Genomic DNA, 21537 nt, shown 5'->3' on the forward strand with positions numbered 1-21537 from the left:
GCTCCCTGGTAGACACCTCACATGTGTCATCACAGCTCCATGCTGGGGAGTAAAATGCGTCCTGCGTGACTCCTGGGCGCGGCTCTGGAAGCATGCGCCTGTTGTCCCCGACCTCCTGGGACGCGCCTTATTCCTGCACTGTGGCCTTTCACTGTCATGTTATCATAGCTGAGTCCTAGCAAATCACTGAACCTAGGGGTGGTCCTGGGGACCCCAACTCAGCATCCCATCAGAGATCTTCAATATTAAAAGTATGACTGCAAAAGCCTCAACAAAAGGCACAATGAACACTGCTCAAAGAGGGGCCGAGATCTTCACTCAGAATACAGCACAGAACGGGGCAGAGAGCCTGGAGTCAGAAAGAAGGTGCCAGCCCTGGCTCTGGGGAGGCCTGGGGACCCGTCTCAGAACAAAATCACAGGGGATGGCAAAGAAAAGCCAGTTATGACAGTCACCAAAACAGCAACAGCAAATCATTGAAATGGACACCTTTGCCTTTTTTTGGTGAGGAAGATTGGCCCTGAGCTAACATCTGTTGCCAATCCTCCTCTTTTTGCTTGAGGTAGACTAACTCTGAGCTAAAAATCCGTGCCAATCTTCCTCTATTTTGTATGTGGGATGCTGCCACAGCATGGTTTGATGAGCGAAGCGTAGGTTCGCACCTGGGATCCAAACCCATGAACCCCAGGCTGCCGAAGTGGAGCCTGCGAACTTAACCACTACACCACTGAACGGCCCCTCTGTGCCTCTTGCCTAAGACATTAACCAACAAGCTTCAGAGGCAGGTCCAATGCGACCATGATTTCAAAGTCCTGACAAGAACCAACTGCCCCTGCCATCTGCACGACTGAAGTGTGGTCTCAACATCCTGGCTCCTCCGCACGCGACTGCAGCTTGCTGCTTCATTCAGTCCAAGGAAACGCTGAGCTCCACTCAGGCTGCTGGAAACGTACAGCCCCCCGACCCGAGCTCCCCAGTCAGACTCCGACTGGGAAACCGGAGAGTTCCAGAGAAGAGGACACCGAGAATTGAGGAAGGGAAGCAAGCAAATGAAACTTCCCGAAGCTGACATGGGTCTTCAGAATAAAGCAGCACTTAGTCAGTTCCTCTGTGGGAATCCCGTGCCACACACACGGCCTGTGGGAAGGTGCCTCTGCTGCAGGGCCTCTGTTGGGGTCCATGGCAGGCAATCTGGTCTTGGGTTTCCACAGGATTATATAAAAATCCAAAGAAAAATATAGCACAGAATAGGGGGAAAATATATAACTTTATTTTTAACATAGTACTTAAACTCCACCACAGAATAAGGACACCATGGGATTCTTTCTCTTTTTTTCCATTTAATAAATACAAATGAATAAAAATACTTTGTTTTGCAAAGAGACTGCCTCTCTTCCTTCCCCGGATGTCATGGAAGCTCCCTGCGGCTGCCTGCTAGTGTGGCTACAGCTGTGTCCACGAACCACACCCACCCCCCACAACCACTTCTTTCCTCTCTATGGAGAGGACAGCATCTCACTTAATAGTCCTGAAAATACTTTTTAGGTACAATACCTCTCCTTTCACCAGCTGCTTCCAAATACAAGTTCTTGTACTGAATTTCAAATGTTAAATGATTCCCTTCTGAGAAGGAAAGAATCCGGTTTCCACAGAAACCCAATATGGAGCCCTTGCTAACACTAAGAAATTATGCGTGAGGCTTCAGTAAATCAGACTGCTGTACACCAGACCTGTCATAAAAGGGAAGGAGAGGGCAATGCAAAATGAAATCTATTGTAAGTCTTGTAGACTGTCCTTTATTCCAAAAATAGAAATTCCTACTTAAATTTAACCTGTTTGAAACAGGCTGAACATCTATCTGATTCTGCATGCAACAGATCTGTTATTGCTTATAGTGGAGGCCCCGGCCCTGTGCTGCTGAGCTGCCAGGAACATCCAGACCACGTCAGAATCACAAACCACAAGTAAGTGCTCTGTCCCCACTCTGAGGCCGGGGTCCCGCATGCCACCCTTCCACGAGCGCCGGTCAAGTCTGGGGATAAGGCACGCTCTGTGCTCCGCTCTCCTCTAACAGCAGACTCCCTTCCAACCCCAAGTTGTGAAGGAGGATCCTCTACAAAGTTCCCGGTCCAACAACATGTACAAACCTTAGAAATTCCCAGTTTTAAGACTGGAAAAGACAAACTCCAGTAGCTCCAGAAGAAACTTTGACTAAAACTTTCAGTCTCTCATGTTGCTGCTCTAGCAATGCCCAAGTAACCAAGACATAAATGTACATCTCTGATAAATATGATTAGAAAAAAACACTGGCCTTTATGACCAGCAATAAACTTCTTTTCCATGTACTCCATTTTTTTCATTAATCCACCTTTGTAAAAAGTATTTATTTCCTGAAAGTTGTTCTAAGTGCGATAGTTTGTAATACACAACAAATGAAAAAGATGTAACCAGACTGTAAGAAAATACCTGCTTGTAAAGTATAAAGCACTGAAACAGAGTTGCATACTCCTCACGGGCACCAGGGAAGCAGAGGGCCCAGAAACGCCTGGCCCTGGCCCTCTGCTCTGGCTACAGACCCCATTTCTTCAGAAGAAGCATTACTGGTTCTAGTCCCCTGGGATCCGGCATGGACCCCCTCAGCACTCCGGGAGGGAGGGGAAGCCACTGACTGCTGGGTTCGTAGGGGCTTCATCTGAGCGAGGTAGTGGTGACAGCCTGGATGATCCACCTAAACTGCCGAGCCAGGAACACTGAAACTGCATCCAGCTGTCATGATCCTACATAAACCATTGTTTCAGAGGAGAAGCATGTTTGGGGTGGAAAGGTTGGGAAAAAAAAATAGATGCTGTGGTTCTGTAAGCTTGCCTTTTTTGGTACCAGCACAGATTGCCAATGTCACTAAGTGTTCCAGAGAAGAAACACTGGAAACTGCTTGGTGGTGTGTGTTGGCACGCACGCGTGGGCGAGGCCTTAGAGCCCCAGTGACTTCTGTACGATCTGCTTGGCGATCTTGTAAAACTGCTCCCGGTCATCCCGCCACATTTTGGAAGCATCCACATTTGCTCCACTTTCATCATTGGGCTCTGAAAGAGAAGAGAGACATTCTCCACGTGAAAGGGACTCTAAAGAATAAGGACTTGGCCTGACGTTCCATTCATTTAAGAACGCTGATGGCTCTTTCCAGAGATGTATCCCAGAAACAAGAGCCCTCTCACCTGAGGGAGAGACTGAGAAGGGGTGTGAGGAAGATCCACTCTCATGATTCCTACCTTCTGAGTGTCTAAAAGTGCCCACAAGAGTTATCTCGGGCTTGCTCTAGAAACACTAGAATAACCTACACATGACCTGTGACCTCACCCCAGAGAGCAAGCTACAGGCAACCCATCTGCCTGTTTATGCCCCCTTCAGAGGCACTTGGTGGAGACCCGTCCTCCCCCTCAGAGCTCCTGCTCAGTGCAGCTCCCTTCCCAGAACTATCAAAGGACAGTGCAAGGCAGACATCCCCCACCATGGACATGTGGCCTGCTGATCTCAGGCTGGTCAGTCCATATGCTGGCCTGCTGGGGCCAGCAGTCCCTTCAGAACTGGGATCAGGAAACACAGAGGCAGCCGGGGTCTGCCAGGAAGGGACGGGAGAACTGGAATTATAAACTGCTGAGCAGCAGGTGTGAGTAAGCGCAGACGTGCAGCGGGTCAGAATGCTGTGAAGGCAGAAAAGGTGGCCAAGAGGTCAACATGCAGCAAACACAGTCCTGCCCCACTGTGGCCCCAGGCCGCTTCCTCACACTCCAGCCCTGCTGCCCCACGCTGCCATGGTGTCTGTTTCTCTAACCCAAATGACTTTTTCCCCTCCCTCCTTCCATTTACTCAGCAAACCCTTCCTCACTAGGTCTGATGCGCAAGGCCTCATGCTGGACTCTAGGTAGGCCGAGGGCACAGAGATGTGGCCCCTCAGAGGGACACTGTCTAGTGGGCTGACAGAACTTGCACACCCACAAATGCCTCATTTCAAGGAAGGAGATGGCAGGAGGCAGAATGACAGGGGGTCCTGCAGGCCTCTCAAAGGATGTGGTACTTAGGGAACCCCCGACTGGGCCTGTGCACAGGGAGCACATGAGCATGGACAGAGCCAGCCCTGCTCCCACCCAGCATCTGTGAGAGAGCCCCAGTGCCCAGATGGCTAGCACAGGGTCAGAGAGCTGCTGCCCCTAGAGCAGGTCAGGCCAGAGGGCACGGCTGAGCAGGGCAGCAGGCAGGGCAGGAGGGGAGAGGCACACTCGGCCAAGCTGGGTGTGGTGATGGAGCTGGAAAAGCAGCTCAGAGCAAAGGACATGTAATCAGAGAGGCATATGTAAAGAATACATTAAAACCTAAAGAAAAAAAAAAGCAATTTATAGCAAAACTGTGCATAATGGTAGACTTTATAGCTGCCATCTGAAGACAGTCAATCATTGCCTCTCTTTCATCTTCAAATGCTCCTCACCCGATTCCTTGTGTCTCTACCTTAGAACACGTGCGCGCGCTGAAGTCCTGGACCCCACATTCCTCTGACTCCGCCAGAGCCCAAGCAGCCGCTCGAGGTAAGCCTCCTCCTTGGGGCCTCCCACAGCACGGTCAAATCTCTCCTTTTGCCGAGCCTCCATTTCTGTAACCTCTTTCTCTTGCTGGTTTTCTAGACCATTCCTCCTACGTTCCTCTGAGAACTCCTTTCCTTCCACAAGCCCTTTCTACACTATCCCCTGTCCCACTCGTCACCTACTTATCCAGGGACCACTCCACACTCTCCACCACTGGCCCTCAGCTGAGTGGCTCCCAGACAGCCGCGGAGGGTGGACACTCAGACCCCAAACTCTTCTCTTCCCTAAATCCTGCTCCCTCTGGATTTCTGTCCCCAAAGACAGCACCCCTCTATCCAGGCGCTCAGGTCAGAAACAGAGGAGCCACCCTGCACACCAGTGAGCCTGAGTCTCCTCAACGCACCCCTTCCTCTCGGCCCCAGGACCATTCCTGTCCTCCTCTAAGCCTGATCTTTTCTCTCAGGCCACTGTACACCCAATCAACAACTTTTCGTTCCTCCTCCAGACCAGCACTCTGCTGCAAGGACGATCCTTCTGAGGCACAGCCTGAATATCTAACATCCCCATGGAGGGTCAGGCTCTGGCCAAGCACACTTCCCCAGGGCTCCCCCGCCCCCAGCTGGGCTCCAGCCGTAACAAGCCCTGGCAGCGCCCCCACGAGGGTTAGCTGCCTCACCCCAAATGCCTTTCCCTCCCCCTCACCTTGTGAATGCCTACATGTTCTAAACCCAGCCCAGACAGTCCCATCTCTGAAACTGGCCCAAAAGCCCATCTCACGACTTATCACAGTGGCCTGTAACTGCTGGTGGATTTGGAAAGTTCCCTTAGGATGTGGGGCCTTAAAGTTGGAGTTATGTCACACTGAGTTTTACACCCCAGAATAGTGTCTCCAATACAGCAGGTCCCCCCAAAAATGCCTATGAACGAATGAAATGCCCAAGGAGCAGAGCATGGTTACTTATGGTCAGCAATACGATATACACGACACAAGACCACCTTCAAATTCACAATTATATAAAGTACGCTTACACTTGTAAAAGTCTATATAAATAGCATTAAATGGAAAAGCAGAAAACAGTATATATACAGCAATGACTACGGAACAGAAGGGAACTGTAAGGATTAAACGAGGAAAGAGCAGCAGCCCCGTGTTGTCTGGTTCTAGTAGCGCTTTCTTCTACCAGAGGTTAGCGCCCAGCACCCTAGGAGCCTGGACCGCCCAGCATTACCTGCCAGCATGCTCACCACCGACAGGAGGATCTTCTCCACGCTCTGCACGGGGCTCCACCTCTCGGCGCTGCTCTCGTAGCCCATGGGGTCGTCGCCCGGAGCGTGAAGGATGGAAATGCAGACTCTCCCATCAGGGTAGACTGCAGGGATCAGAACACAGCAGCTGAGCACAGAGAATGGTCCGGGGTGACGCAGTACTTGGTCAGGTCCCACAGAGAAAAGGGGACAAGTGGTGCAGACACAGGGAGTGAGCTGTTCGCACAAATGGAGCATAACCTGCAGCCTGAGCATCGTGCCCACATCCACTGGTCCCGGAGAGCCTGTGCAGGCCTCTCAGGGCACTCACTGCGCACTCACTGACAGGGCTCTGGGCTAGTCTGTCCGTGCTAGTCAGTCATGGGACGATTCCACCTTCACATGGCTTGCTTAAAGTATTATATCCAAAAGGAGAAAATGAAGGTTATCTGGCCGTCAAATATTTCATCAAAATATCTCATAATTAGGATTATTCACAACATTTTTCAGAGTTAGTTTCTTAGGTATCTCTAATTCTACCATTAAATCTCTAAACTGGACTGTGTAAAATATATGTTCACGTGGCTAGGACAAAGGTAACTGGAATTATTTAAATATCCAGAAAAAGATAGGCACTGTGATTTCTCTTGGTAACTTATTCTAATGGAAAAATAATCTGTACTCTCTGGAAATCAACTGTGCCTAAATCTAATCCATCTCCCAACAAATAGCATCATTAACAAGATACCCAAGGTCTGATCAGAGAAAAATGAATTTTGAAGTCACAGTATGTAACTGGTCCTATCGAGAAAGTAAAAGCCTGTATTATTTTTCTTTTACACACACTTGGGGAAATTCTCAGATGGCTCAGTATATACTCAGATATACAGGAATCCATTTGGATAGACTCACTTGTAAAATTATAAGGCTATTAAGTTATAATAATAAAAATGGACAATTTAAAATAAATTTACTTAATTTACCTTCACTCATGAGCTCAGAATTTCATGAAAATTTAGAGATGTGACCAGTACTTCTCATTTACCTCCCAAAAGCCTTTCTTTGATACTTGGTCTCTGATTTTCTTCATCAATCCCTTGCTCTAGTGGTTTTGGCTCTTTGGCTATCCAGAAACTACCACAAATTCTCACTGAAGGAAAGAGTTTAGGAAACTATGTGCATATTTGTCGTGGACATCAGGATGTCCGTCTACAGTGCACATAATGCGGTGACACTGTACACTCCAGAAATATCAAAAAGCGGACATGTCCCTGCCACCCTCTCTCTCACTGAACCCCATCAGCTTTGCTTCCTAAAGCCCCCTTGAATCCCTCCACATCCACATCTGTTCCTCAGCAACGCCCACATTCGGTTCCAAGCTGCCAGCCGCTCTCCTCTGGACCACACAGCAGTGTCCTAGCCAGCTCCCTCTGATCTGCCCTCTACACTAGAATACACCACAATAACCCTTTCAAAGACCGGGCCGGTCATGCTGCTCCCACACATTCACTCAGAAGCCCTCAGGGGGTCCCCACTGCTCCTAGGAGAAACATCAAAATCCTTCAGATGGACTCAAAGGCCTGAACTGGTTTGGTCCCCACCATCCTGTCCCCCACTCTCCTCACACAGGGCCTCTGCACACACTAGACCCCTGCCCGACCCCCACAGAGCCTGGGAGCTCCCATTGCTCTCCCTGCAGGTGGCCAGGTCCACCACTGCCCCGGCAGGGCACTCTCCCCGACCTCCCTGTGTGAAGGACCTTATGCCCACCTGCAAGGTTCTCCCAGCAACGTCCACCCCTGCCTGCAGATTGGGTGTTCCGGATGGTCAAGCCCTGTCCATTATTTGCTCACCACTGCACCCCAGCAACTCTCAGTAAATGTGTTGAATTATTTTTTAAAAGTATTTATGGATTGACCAGTTTTTATGATACTGGTAGACTAATCCAATAGTTCTTCTCCAAAATAATTTTTACAAAATAAAAATAATATATACCCACTTACAGTAAGGCCAAATTTAAAAACTAGTTGTATTAATTATTTGATCATTAAAAATAATATTATCAGACTACTGTTAGTATATACTCACTAGTTTAATCAGTTTATTGGCCATACTTGCCTGTAACTCTATGTCACAGGCATTGTTCTAAAGAATGTATTTATCTTCAATATAATCTTATTTTCACTTTTTTAATTACCCACAATCCTCTTTATAGGTGCATTTTATGGCTAATCTACTTGAAATTGTTGGCCTCTTCAGTCAACTCTATAAACCATAATAAATTTTTTAACTTTCTATTATGCCAAATTCCAAGCAGACACCAAAGTAGGCAGCAGTATGATGGCAGCAGTATGATGAATGCCATATACACGCATCACCTGACCTCAACAACTGCCAGCTCATGGCCAAGCTTCTGGAAAGGATGAATGATTCTTCTGAGCTCCTAACAGGCACATGGAGCTGAATTAATGCTGAGATAAGAAAAAGGTACAAAACAGTCTCTCTGAGGAGGAAGCTAATTATCTGCATGTAACAACATGTGAACGACATGCTCCAGATGAAGGTCTGGGCTGCAAGTGCAACAGGGGAGAGTGCGTCCCACCAGGTTGGCTGGCCATGGTGAAACCCTTCATGGGGCGGGAGGAGTCTAGGAGCAGACTGAGGAGGGTGTGCCAAGCGGGTTCATTCGTAAACCAAGTGAGACCTCAACGGCTCAGGAAATTCTACAAAATGTCTCATGTATTAAATTAGCCTTTAGCTATTTGATACACAGAGAAGTACAGGAAAAGGAATTGGTCTCAAATAAGTAAATATTTAATTTCTACAAAATAGTATATCTTACTTGCTCTTCTTCTCCACAATTATTAAGATCATGATTATTAGTAGCAATAATCATTTAAAAAAAGGACACTATTCTAAATATGATCACTGAAAATATGTTTCCTTCTTTAATTCTCTTATCTATAATCCCCCACCTGTAAAAGAGAGAAGTAAAAACCACAGCCATTCAGGAATTCCGATCCGTGCTACCACTTTTTTTTTTTCATTAAAGTATAGTAAATTTATTTAAATGACTTTTTTTTCCCCTTTTTAAAAGTAATACCTATTTTAGAAAGAAATTTGGGGCCAGCCCTGTGGCCAAGAGATTAAGTTGGTGCGCGCCGCTTTGGTGGCCCAGAGTTTTGCTGGTTCGGATCCTGGGTGCAGACCCAGCACCGCTCATCAAGCCATGCTGAGGCCGCGTCCCACACAGCAGAACTAGAAGGACCCACAACTAGAATATACAACTATGTACTGAGGGGCTTTAGGGACAAGAAGAAAAAAAAAGACCGGCAACAGATGTTAGCTCAGGGCCAATCGTAAAAAAAGAAAAAATTTATAAAAAGAAAGAAATGATCCCACCATTGAAAGAGAATCATTTTTAACATCTTTGTATTACATTTCCAGTTATATACATTTACATGTGAATTTTTTTAAAAAAATTAAATTGTAATAGGCCTACTGATTAGTAGCCTGTTTTTCTCATTCAAAATAGCACAAATATCATTCCATATCATTAAATATTACTGTAGATCATTTAAAATATCTATATAGTATTCCACCAAATGAATTAGTATAACTTAACTAATTCTCTGCTGCTGAATACCTAAGCTGCTTTCAATTTTTCCCACTGTTGAAATGAACGCTGTGATGAAGACTCGCACGACCCGCTCTGAGGGCACACCACGCTCCTTTCCTCCAACGATTCCACTAAACAAAGGAGGGCCGGGACAACTGGCATCCAGCTGGAGGGCCACATTTTTCTTTTATCTACATTAAATTGTCCTTCAAACTTGCAATCATGACGTCAACCACACCATGACCAACCTGCCGCAGTCTCAACGGCCCACACCACTCGTACTGCCTTTCACACAGTTCTGCAGCTCTGAGCCTCTCCAGGTTCCATCAAAACTACTCCCAGAAGCACTTACTGTTGGGATGAAACATCTCACAGGTAAATCTCATCTTCGGGGGACTTAATGGGTAATCAAGTGGGAAACTCAGGACGGCAGGAAAGACACCAAACTCAAAACAGGTGTCCTCCGGGCCCCTGGAAGACACAAAGCAAAGACAGAGCTTCAGGGCAGATGTTTCCATGTCTATACACTCTAGAAAGGGGTCAAGGAAATTCCTGCAGCTTTATGAATGCACATGAAAAGATTATCTAAATAATAACCATGAGGGTACTTTTTGATGAATAGCAAGGAATATCTCATTGTCCCATTCCAATCCGGTTTATCTTAGGTGCGAGCACCAGGAGTGAATCACAGGCACGGTCTTCACATCAGTAAAGGTGAGAGTGCGCAGCAAAAATCCACAATAATGGGATCAGAGAAAAGAACTAATGCCAACATTGCAAGATCCTAGGGGTTTTGTTTTTCTGGTTATGTGGTACAATTACATTTGAGGATAAAAATATAAATTATGGCACATGTTAGAGCAAGATTCTATTGTAGTAAATAAACGAGGGGTTAAGGGTTGTTATTTCAAAGGCTATTTTTAATTTTTAAATGTGCCTTAGAAGTGCTATTTGTAACCTTCAAGAAACAGATGATAAAGAGCACACACGTGATCAGTGAACTCACTGCAGCAGGCCGGGCGTGCACACGTGCGCGCATGTACCAGGGCTGCAAGCCCTGACCCGTGGGCGGAGCCCGGGGCCACAGCCTCGGCACATGGTCTCCTGAGCCTCACCATCACTAGGCACGTGCACGCCTGTCTGCCTGGGTTTACAGCCTCCTTGTGGGAAATGGCAGAAATGGACTAAACCATTTCAAAAGTCCTGTCAAATTTTAAAACTCCATACATAATAAAATAACACTGTCTTGACCAACATACAAGACACAAAGGCCAGGAGAGGAAGAGAGCCACCCAGCTCACATCTTAACAGAGAGATGATCTCCTCCTCCTCTTACAAATTCCATTTATAAAACATGCATTAGAGTAGTTTTAAAAAATCTTAGACCATCTTTACTATGGAAATTCTTAGAAGGAAAGAGAACTGCTGAATAACAGCTACAGACACTGAAACAGTAGCAACTACTTTGGGCATAACCCATCAAATCCAATAAATAAGAAAGCAAACCCCCTTGTACGTATGAGAGCTCAGAGGAGCAGTCCCCTAGAAACACCTCTGTCTCCCTACGTGATGGCTTGCAACATGTTAACTCTACAACACAACGTAGGGGACCATCACAGGGCACGGGGACCTCGGTCACCACAGAAGCACTTCAACACGGGAGACTTGCTGCCCTTCACAACGAATACAAGATATGGCACAGGAAAACAAATAATTAAAATATATTTTTCTAACAAACCAATCTTCGTTTTTTTCAATTGTTTTTTAAAAGTACAAATCTGGTTTAAATCTTGACAAAATTATTTTGATTCCATGAAATAAAAATATAGATTTGCAAATATTAGAAACAATATTTATCTCCACAATTAAAGGATAAAGACCAAAAAATTCCCAAAGAAACTGAACAGAGAGTGTGCTTTTATTCGGTGACAACACTGAGGGCTTCTGAGAGCGCCACCACAGTGGGGCCCAGAGGGCTGGGCTGTAGCAAAATGGTCAAAACGATAACAAGGCGAAAAGATGTGGCAGAATTTTTTTCAATTTAAGAGACAAATCTCGATTCTGAAAACTGTGTCCTCGCTACTTTCTGGGAAACGAGAGTGGACGGCTGCCTTGTCTTGGACGGTGAGTGTCACTGTGCTGCAGGGCCTGGAGCCTTGGCAGGAAGCCAGGACAGGGAAAGCCACACGAAGAAGAGCTGAGTGTGGGGCTGGCTCCTGCCAGGGAGGGCATCCGTCCCGGGGAAGGGGCTGCAGGCCGCACAGGAGCGAGCACCACCCACACTGGGCAGCTCCCTGCGGCGGCTCGAGCCCTGTGCTGCTCTTCCTGAAAGGATGCCCTTGAAGCCTCTCCCTCTGCACCGACCACAGGTGAGAGATTTCCGATCACCCCACGCCTCTGCTCCATAGAAATTTCTGCTTTTCCAGCTCAGAGCAGATGGTAAATGCCACTCCGTTAGTACACCACAGGTCCTCCTGAGGAAAGGTGCCAGGGAGCACTGCTTTCACGCCACTGTGAAGCCAAGCTGGGAAGACCAAGGATTAACTGACTTCACCAAGTTCCTAAGGCAGTTCAGTACCAGTTCGGAGTAGAACACAGTTCAAACTGCTAACTCAGAAAGCTGGGCCAAGAAAAGATCTTTAAAAGCAACATTGTTAATACTCCAGGAATGTTTGCCAGTGCCTCGGTGTTTCTGGCACCTATGAGTTAGAAGAGGAAAAAATGTCTGGGTAGCGTTTCTGGAACAAGCCAAGTGGTATTTGCTCAATACTTTGATAACAGTTCTTTGTTTCCTATAATAGGGCGTTTTTTAATTAAAAAAAGAAAATCCACTGGGTCGTTTGTAGCCTCAGAAGCATGATCAAACATTTCCTACAGTGCTCCCACATCTTAAATATCAAAGCTATTTGCAAATGCTCTGGGTTGCTACCGGTTTGAAACTGGGGTTCCTTTCTCTTCCAGAATGCCCTGGTGCCTGGGACAGGCATGCAGGTGGGCCCACGGGTGCAGCGGCGTGCCTGCTGACTTGATGGAAAACGCTATCGAGTAAATTCCTGAACCAAGACAGGGAGCATAATTAGTGTTATTTTTGGACAAGTTTTATTGCCTTACTCCAGGACGGCCTCACTTCTCTTTCACTAAAGAAGGTATCATCTCAAAACCTTCAGAAAAAAGCAGAGGAAAGAGAGAAGAAAGGAAACAAAACAAATTTACCCAAAGCCAATGTAAATTCTTCAAAGCCTGCAAATTATTTTCCATCCTATTGATTAAAATAACAGCCTAAATGATTTCAGAGCTCAGAGATAAACAAGTATTAGAGTAAAGCCTAATAACCATGCTCTACTCTGCAATCACATTTCAAACAGTTCGCTTCAAATCACTGGCTTTAGGTGAATTCGATGCTAAGGAGCAAATACTGAGAGAGCAACACTGACAGTCTAAACCTGACCACTGATTAGCAATGTCGCTCCTCGAGAAGAACGACTGAAGGACGACTGCTTAACTCAGCCCTCCGCCCAGAGCTGCACCACACCTGCAACTGCGCACCATCCTAACACCCGGACCCTCGCGGAGCCAATGAAAGCTGGCAAAATGTTCATTTAGTCTCTCAACATTAATCTCCAGTGAAAAACTGTTCTCTTTGCTTTTCATTTCTAAAACCCTATCTAGTAACAAAAGCAGCTTACAGGCCTCATCCTGAAGGCAAAGGTGATGGGGAGACCAGAGTGCCTTATCGTGGAGCGTGGGTGTCTCTGCTGTCAGTGAGCAATCTGCCCGCCAGGCGTGTGCAGGACCGCAGCCTGCACGCCACTCCAGCTGCGGCAAGTGTTGAAGAAGCTGACGGGTTTTGCTGTTGTCCTCTTTTTCAAGTATGTCACAGCACATAGACAAAAAGTCTCATCCGTATGACAAGGTTTTAAATAATGGAGACTGTAAACCCATTCCTTAGCATTTAAACTTAAACTGGACTACTAAGGGACCACAATTTCCCAGAAGTCATAAGGACCTGAAGCATAAAAAGGAAAGACGTGCTGCTTCTTAAACACCCTCCACTTCCAGGGGCAGAGGTCCCTGCCCTCACGCTGCACAAACCACATAGAGCACCCAGCAGGGAGGGCCCTGAGGGGCACCTGGTGTCACAGCAGGAGTGCCATCCCCTTCCCGCAATCTCTGCCCCAAGGTTCAGCAAATGCTTCTTGCCAATGCCCCTGCCACAGTGATGCAGGTGGGCTACACGAACAGCCCCCATGTTAGGGCATTTTAGAAGCCCAGGGACACCAGCTCTGCTCTGCTCTGCTGTGCCTTTAACGCTCAAATCACTGGGCTTCACCCCAGGCAAAGACTGAAGGAGTGCCTGCTGCTGAAGGTCACCATGCCAGGCACAGGGGAACTGCACATAAACTGACCGGGAAGGTTCCTGCTCACAGGACCTCCCACCCTTGCAGGAAGACTACACGGACTGTAGGGACTTGTGACCGCCGGGGAAAGTGCCCTCGAGTACCTTTCCATGGGCACTTGGCAGCCTCAACACAAACTATATATTTGCCACCCAGCCCGGCACGAGCCTGCCTCAGCGCAGCATCTCTGGGGATGACCCAGATAGTCATTTTATTGCGCTTTTTCCTTTTGCTGTATTCTAAGTGCCCCAGGTGATTCTAAGATAAGGAACCAATGCTCAGAACTCTGAGGAGGAAGAGGAAAGATGCCTTCCACTTCAGGAAATCACGGTAGTAGCAAATACAGATTTTCTTCCATATAATTATTTTCATCATTAAATCTGTTCAAAAGAAGACTACAGTCATGCTCTAATTTTTTTTTTTGCAATACAGACATTTCTGAAAACTTTAAATCAAATATATTTCAACTATATTTAAAGTGCACTAGGGGCCAGCCCAGGGGCCGAGAGGTTGGGTTTGCGTGCACCGCTTCGGTGGCCCAAGGTTTCCCCGGTTCGGATCCTGGGCGTGGAGCTAACACTGGCTCATCAAGGCAGGCTGAGTGGTGTCCTGCATAGCACAGCTAGAAGGGCCTGCAACTAGAACGTACAACTATGTACTGGGGGCTTTGGGGAGAAGGAGGAAGAGAAAAAAAAAGACTGGCAAAAGATGTCAGCTCAGGGCCAACCTTTGAAAGAAAAAAGTGCACTACATAAGTACATCAATTACAAGAACTTTATAGTGAATTCTGACATAGACAATAACTATCACGACATAAACTTTGACTTTAACTAGAAATATATACGCACGTTGGAAAATACTCAAATACCTAAGTACATAAAATAAAAAGCAAATACCTCCCTCACCCTCTTCCTGAATCACCTCCCCAAGGTAGCCACAGTTAAGTCTGGTTATTCTCCCAGGCTTTTTGCATGTAAACTGACACACCTTCACCCACAAAACTGGATATTTTAAAATTAAAAATGTATTATGACATTGCTGAGGGGAATTTGTTTTTTTTAAAGATTTTATTTTTTTTCCTTTTTCTCCTCATAGCTCCCCGGTACATGGTTGTATATTCTTCGTTGTGGGTCCTTCTAGCTGTGGCATGTGGGACGCCGCCTCAGCGTGGTTTGATGAGCAGTGCCATGTCCACACCCAGATTCGAACCAATGAAACCCTGGGCCGCCTGCAGTGGAGCACGTGAACTTAACCACTCGGCCACAGGGCCAGCCCCTGAGGGGAATTTTAAAAGACCTAAATAAATGGAGAGACAGTCCACTCAAGATCGTTAAAACAGCAATATTCCTCAAATTGATCTAAATACTCAAATGCACTTCCTACCCAAATTCCAGCTGGCTTCTTTGCAGAAACTGACAAGCTGATGCGAAGATTCAGATGGAAATGCAAGGGACCAAGAACACGCAAAACAGTTTTGAAAAAGAACAACAAAGCTGGAGGACTCGCACTTCCCAATGTCAAACTCACTATAAAGCCACAAAAGTCAAGGCTGTGCGGCACTGGTGTAAGGATAAGCATGGACCAATGGAACAGAATTCAGAGCACAAAATAAACTCTTACATCTGTGGTCAACCAACTTTTGAAAAAGGTGCCAAGATAATTCAAGGCAGAAAGGATTTCCCTTCCAACAAATGGTGCCAGGAGAACCGGACATCTACATACACAAGAATGAAGTTGGACTCCTACCTACCTAATACCACACCCCAAAATTACCTCAAAATGCATCAAAATAAATGTAAGAGCTATAAATATAAAACTTCTAAAAGAACACATAAGAGAAAACGTTAGTAACCTTGGGTTATATGACACCAAAGCATGATCCATAAAAGAAAAAAAGCATGATCTATAAAAGAAAAAAATTTCATCAAAATTCAAAACTTTTAAGTTTCAAAAGACTCCATCAAGAAAACAACAAAGCAAGCTGCAGACGGGGAGAAAGCACTTGAAAAATCGTACATCTGATAAAGGACTCATATCCAAAATAGATAAAGAACTCTTACAACTCAACAATAAGAAGACATCTCAATTAAAAAATGGATAAAAGCTCTGAAGTTCACTAAAGAAGATATACGAATGGCTAATAAGCCCATGAAAAGACACTCAACATCATTAGTCATTAGGGCAATGAAGATCAAATCCACAGTGAGATACCACCTCCCACCCACCAGGAGAGCTGTAATCAGACAACACCAAGCGTGGGTGAGGAAGAGGAGAAACGAAAACACACACACACTGCTGGGGGATGTAAGATGGTGAGCTACTCTGGAAAACAATTTGGCAGTTTCTTAAAACAGTGAAGATCAATTTACTCCATACTTCAGCACTCCACTCCTATGTTCTAGCCAAGAGAGATGAAAACATGTCCACACAGAATGGTATGCAAGTGTTCACAGAAGCACTATTCACAACAGCCAAAAGGTGGTAACACCCAAATGTCCATCAATGGGGGAGGGGATAAACCAGCTGTGGCCCATCCAGCAAGTGGAATACTATTCAGCCATAAAAGAAGGAGCTATGACATGCTGCAGCACGAGGAGTCACAAATGCATTATGCCAAGTGAAAGAAGCCAGACACAAAGATGAAGTACTTTATGATCCCATTTGTAGGAAAAGTCCAGCAGAGGCAAATCTGTAGTCAGAAAGCAGACCAGAGGTTGCCTATGGCTGAGGGTGGGGTGGGGAATAGGCATGAGGACCTTTTTGGAAATGTTCTAAAACTGGGTTGTGGTGATGCCTGCAAAACTTTATAAATTTACTAAGAATCATTGACTTGTACAATTAATACAGGTAAAATTTATGGTATATATCTCAATAAAGCTGCTAAAAATTTTTACACTGGGGGGAAACATTTCATGCCACACCAGGGTTTCTCGACCTCAGCACCACTGGCATCTCAGGCTGGGCAGTTCTGTGATGTCTATGAGGGGCTGTCCTGTGCACAGCGGGGGGTCCAGCAGGCTCCCACTAGATGCCAGTAGTGGAGCTCCCCCCACTCCCCAGTTATGACAACCAACCATGTCTCCAGACACTGCCACATGTCCCGCAGGGGGCAAGATCATCCCTGGCAGACAACACTGATGTATACCTCTTGTTCCATAATTTGCTTTTTCCACTCAATAACACATTGTGGACATCATTCTATGGCAGTCCATAGATTCTGCCAAAAACTTTTTAGAGCTACATGGCATTCCACCGTATGGATGTTCCATAAATTACATTGAACAATGACAGTTCCTTTTGTTTTTTTATTACAGCAGTGAATGTTGCAATAAACTTCCTCGCATAGAGATCTTCATAACACTTCTGTTAAAGAAATCCCTAGGGGGCCAGCCCCAGTGGCCTAGTGGTTACATTCGGCAAGCTCCACTTCAGCAGCCAGGGTCAGTTCCCAGGTATGGACCTACACCACTCTGTTAGTGGCCGTGCTGTGCTGTCAGGCCACATACTAAAACACAGAGGAAGACTGGCATGGATGTTAGCTCAGGGGGAATTCTCCTCAGCAAAAAAAAGAAAAGAAAGAAAAAGAAAAAGAAGCCCCTACGGTTGAGATTTTGGGTCAGAGAATATACAACAAAAATTATAAACCTCTATTCAACATCTCAGGTTTATCTTAGCAAGTGCAGTACCGACAAGAGATGCTCTGTGACCATGTTCTGTAAACGAGAAAGCCTGCTATAAGGGTGGCTGCTGTGACCATGACTTTCACACCTGGCATAGGCCGTGCACAGTCCTAAGAGAAGCATCAGCCTGGGAATCCTTGCACCCATGGCTGTAAACCAGCTGGGACCCAAACATGCTGGCAGTGACAGGGGGATGGAGTCAGCCAAGGGTCCCCAACCAGTCAGGAAGGGGAAGGTCCTTATTTTACCACAGCCACTAGAGCCCCCTGGACTGGAGAGGGCACAGCAGCTGGCCACGGACCAGGCAGGAAAGTCACCAATGCCAGCTGCCTTGAGAACAGTGGGATAGGGCAGAAATGGGGCACCAAGATTCCAGGGGACTTCACACTTTTTCTAGCCACTGAGGATGAATAGCCATCCTGCACCCCAGGGCCCATTCTGTCCTACAGAAGGGCTCCAACAGAAGAGCGTGTCCAACCTCCACAGTAAAGGACCTCAGACAGCTGCTGACACTGCGGCCAAGGGCCAACAAGGTCACACAGGCCAGAGCTCCAGAGCTGGAAGAGGGAGAAGGTAAACCCACTTGTCTAAAAGGATGCTGAACCTCTTTGTTTTGACTGAATAAGTGAGGGTCAGAGAGGCAGAGTGACTGCCCAAGACCACGAGCCACGCCACCACATGCAGCGCTGGGGGTGCACATCCCTTAGTTTGCCCAGAAGCTCCACCATTTTCCACTGGGCCACACGCTTGAACTCCACCATAAGCTCAGCCGGGAGTCACACAGTTATTTTCTACTTTTAATCAGAGAATAGGCCATGGCAATTTTATTACTTAGCTCTTCTCTTGTTCACTAATTGCTGTGGTGCCCATCCTAGTCCCTCAATCTTCTTCTTTCAGGGTGGAATTATGGGGTCACCTATGATGCCTGTATCCTCAGACGAGGCCCCTAATATAACAGGCTCTCAGCATGTGTCGTGTGAACATCTGAAAAGAGGTTTTCTTTACTGCACAGCTGAGAAGAGATGGAGGCCTCGTGGGTAAGCACTGCTGCAGACTCTACAGCGCTGAACTCACAGAAAAGGAGGCAAGCGTGGTTTCAGAAACACTAGGCCATGGAAGAAACTCTGAAAAAAATCGAAGAATACAAAGAGGGAAAAGAACACCTTTCACTAAGGAGTAAAACTCAGCCAGCTGTCTGCCAAAATAGCAAGGTGAGACGAGTCAAGGGGAGGACAGTTAATTCCTTAATAGATGTTTTAAGTACATTTGTAAACGGCCTCTTGTTTGGGAAAGGATCTGGAAGAGGACCAAAACTCACAATCTCACCAGATCTTGAAGCAGGGGAATTCCACACTAATGCAAAAGCCTTATTCAAACATAAAAGTGCTCTACCTAAAAATAGTTCTAATTACTTTTTAAGACAGGTTTTCAAAATATTGGTTTAATTTTATAATGTTTATCTAAAATTAGTAATAGTTACTCTAACAGATTCTTAACAATAAACACTTTAAAAAAACTATACTGGAAGGCTCAAGTATCCCTTTAAGGGCTTCTAAACATGCCTACTGTGGAGATGCACAAGCCAATCTTCCAAAGACGGAAGAACCGTCAGCTGCCACCAACCTCTGCACTCAGAAAGCCCAGCCCATAACCTGTGCCCCCTGTAAGCAGGCTTACTGCCCTGGTGGCATGCATATGTGTCTGTGTTAACACAAAAAGAATGCACATGACACGTTAAATTAAAAAAGCAGGTGCTAACTCAAGTTCATATGATATAGTCTCCTGCTTCTTTAAAAATAAGTAGAGCTCTAGCTGCCATGAGTGTGCAAGGCTGTGTTCCACTGAAGGCAGGACGCTGCTGACCAGGAGACCCAGTGTCCACTCCATCGGTACTTTAGGGGATGAAAGACACACCACAGCAGATACAGACAGAGACCGGGAAGACAGCCTCACTCCAGAAACATGGAAACACAGGAGGAAAATGGGTGTCAGAGGCCCAAGCAAGTACAGTACTGAAATGATCAGGAAATGTTAGGTGTGCCATACGCCTCTGGATAGTGTTTACTGATGATTTCTTAAACGTTTTTCTTATCAGAAAAATCGATTTTCACATCAATTTTCATGCACTAATCTAACCTCTAACAAACAGCATTTAACAGCAATTGTTTCTCAGATTAAATGTGATGTAAGCACTGGGCAAATTCGGAAAGTCTGACAATGTTTAAGTCACCTCCTCAAACCAGCGTTCACACCTGCTCCAGTAAACTTGTTCCAGTTCCTGCCCACTAGACACTTCTCAGTCCAACAAGCTCCAACGTGAAAACCTTCTAGCTAATTGAAAGATTTCATTTTACTAATGAGAAAACTGAGAGACTGATTATAAACTTCAACTTCCTAAATTTTACCTAACCACATTTTGTTGAAAATACAGTAAGTCTAAGACTGGCCCAAAACTGCACATCTAAAGTAGAAAGACAAACACAAGGCCTGGGTCATAGGGCCATAGAAGACTCTAGAAGCAGGGGTCCATCTGTGGCTCTTTCCAAGCAACATCACCTATAAGTGAAAAATCATGAAATGCAGTCACGATCTTTCCAGAATGGCGTCAGGAACCACACTGCTCACCTGAGAAGGACCCATGTCTCGGGATCAGGGGCAGTGGAAGGCCACATAAGGCACACAGAAAAAGACAGCAGAGGAGGAGCCGAATTGGGGGGGCAGTTGGGCTGGGGGGGAAGGAGTTCAGGTACACAGGTGGGGCAGGGCCGGGGCTGCGCCAACAGGCCCAGGGCGTCACCCACACCCTGGGGAGCCTTTCCCACTGTCAAAGCCTCAGGCTCTTAGGCTTCTTGAAGCCAAAGCCACACATACTGTTTGAGGCTAACCCAGCACAGCCACACAACATTTGAAATTTATTATTTTAAAACTCTATAAATATCTAATACTCACAACTAAACCTTCTACTAAGGAAGCATTTTTATTTCTTTCGCATAGACGTTTGTGCTGTTTTCTGCTTTAACATTAACAGATTCGAGAAGAGCTCAACCTAAGAGACGTACTCAGCCTTTTTCTCTCATGGACACTGATCACAGTCCCACTGCTAAACGTGATTCACAGGTCTAAATTCCAATAAGGTCTCCAAAACTATTAGCACACATGATTAACTTACATGATCAATGCTTCCCATTCAAAAAAATTCTCTTCATTCATGGGGCCTGCAAGGAAAGAACAAATTCCACACTTTAACCCTGAAGGCAGCTTTGACAGTTAGAAGTAAGTTATAAAGAGGCTAACTTTAGGAACTCACCTGCTACAATTCCTTCCGGAGGATTCAGTGTTAATTCTGTAAAATTAAAAAGTAAAACCATTACAAAACAGAATGAGTATTATGTTGGCATTTTAACAAAACTTTAAAATGTAAGACTATAAATTATACAGTATACGTATTTACAGATTAAAATTCTGTTTGTTCAAAGTGAATGCCTGCTCCAGTTACATTTCTGATAAAGACTATGTGAACAGTTCTTTACACCTGCAAAAAGGAGAATTTTAGAGCAATGTACACTTTCATTTTACAAATGAAGAAACAAACAAAAGAGGTTAACTGCCCTTCCAAGACACCCCTGTTGGTTATTTTGATTAGAGCTCATAAAATCAAACACAGTATACTATTTTCCAACTGAATGGCATTTCCTGTCCCTTTGAGAGCTGGCACAAACCTTTCTGAATGTGACTGACTAGAGCTATGAACCCGCCTGAGGTTTCTCAAGCCTGCTATTTTCAAATACATCTATCACAGTACAGGCTAGCTGTCCATCTCCAATACCACTGCCAAATCTGTGAGCAAATCCCCCAGAGGTGACATTCTGCAGAACGTCAGACTTCAGCACTGAGAATAAAAATAACAGGAAACAAGTCAGCAGCATCATGTCTCAGCAATTTAAGAAGATCAGTGGTTGCTGAAAGACCTGAGTCCCAGCTCGGCCACTTGGAAGCTGACACTAACTATCATTTCAATT

General features: G+C 45.8%; 1 protein-coding gene across 6 annotated transcripts in view; it reads right to left on the bottom strand.

Moving 5' to 3' along the window:
- Positions 1–1248: 1248 nt before the first annotated feature.
- UBE2G2 (ubiquitin conjugating enzyme E2 G2) overlaps positions 1249–21537 on the bottom strand; it is a 36122-nt gene continuing 15833 nt past the window's right edge. For 3 of the 6 annotated variants that reach the window (XM_023630294.2, XM_070252341.1, XM_070252342.1), the window contains 5 exons: positions 20826–20861; positions 20688–20733; positions 9794–9912; positions 5807–5947; positions 1249–3083 (listed from right to left, as the gene is read on the bottom strand). In XM_023630294.2, the coding sequence (XP_023486062.1) occupies positions 2971–3083; positions 5807–5947; positions 9794–9912; positions 20688–20733; positions 20826–20861 (455 nt within the window). In that variant the 3' untranslated portion in view covers positions 1249–2970. Of the gene's footprint in view, positions 3084–5806; positions 5948–9793; positions 9913–20687; positions 20734–20825; positions 20862–20969; positions 21529–21537 lie in introns of those variants that run through there. The other 3 variants (XM_070252344.1, XM_070252343.1, XM_005606180.4) reach the window with 3 other exon arrangements.

Source organism: Equus caballus, chromosome 26 (assembly GCF_041296265.1).
Source record: "Equus caballus isolate H_3958 breed thoroughbred chromosome 26, TB-T2T, whole genome shotgun sequence".
Taxonomy (NCBI): Eukaryota; Metazoa; Chordata; class Mammalia; order Perissodactyla; family Equidae; genus Equus; species Equus caballus.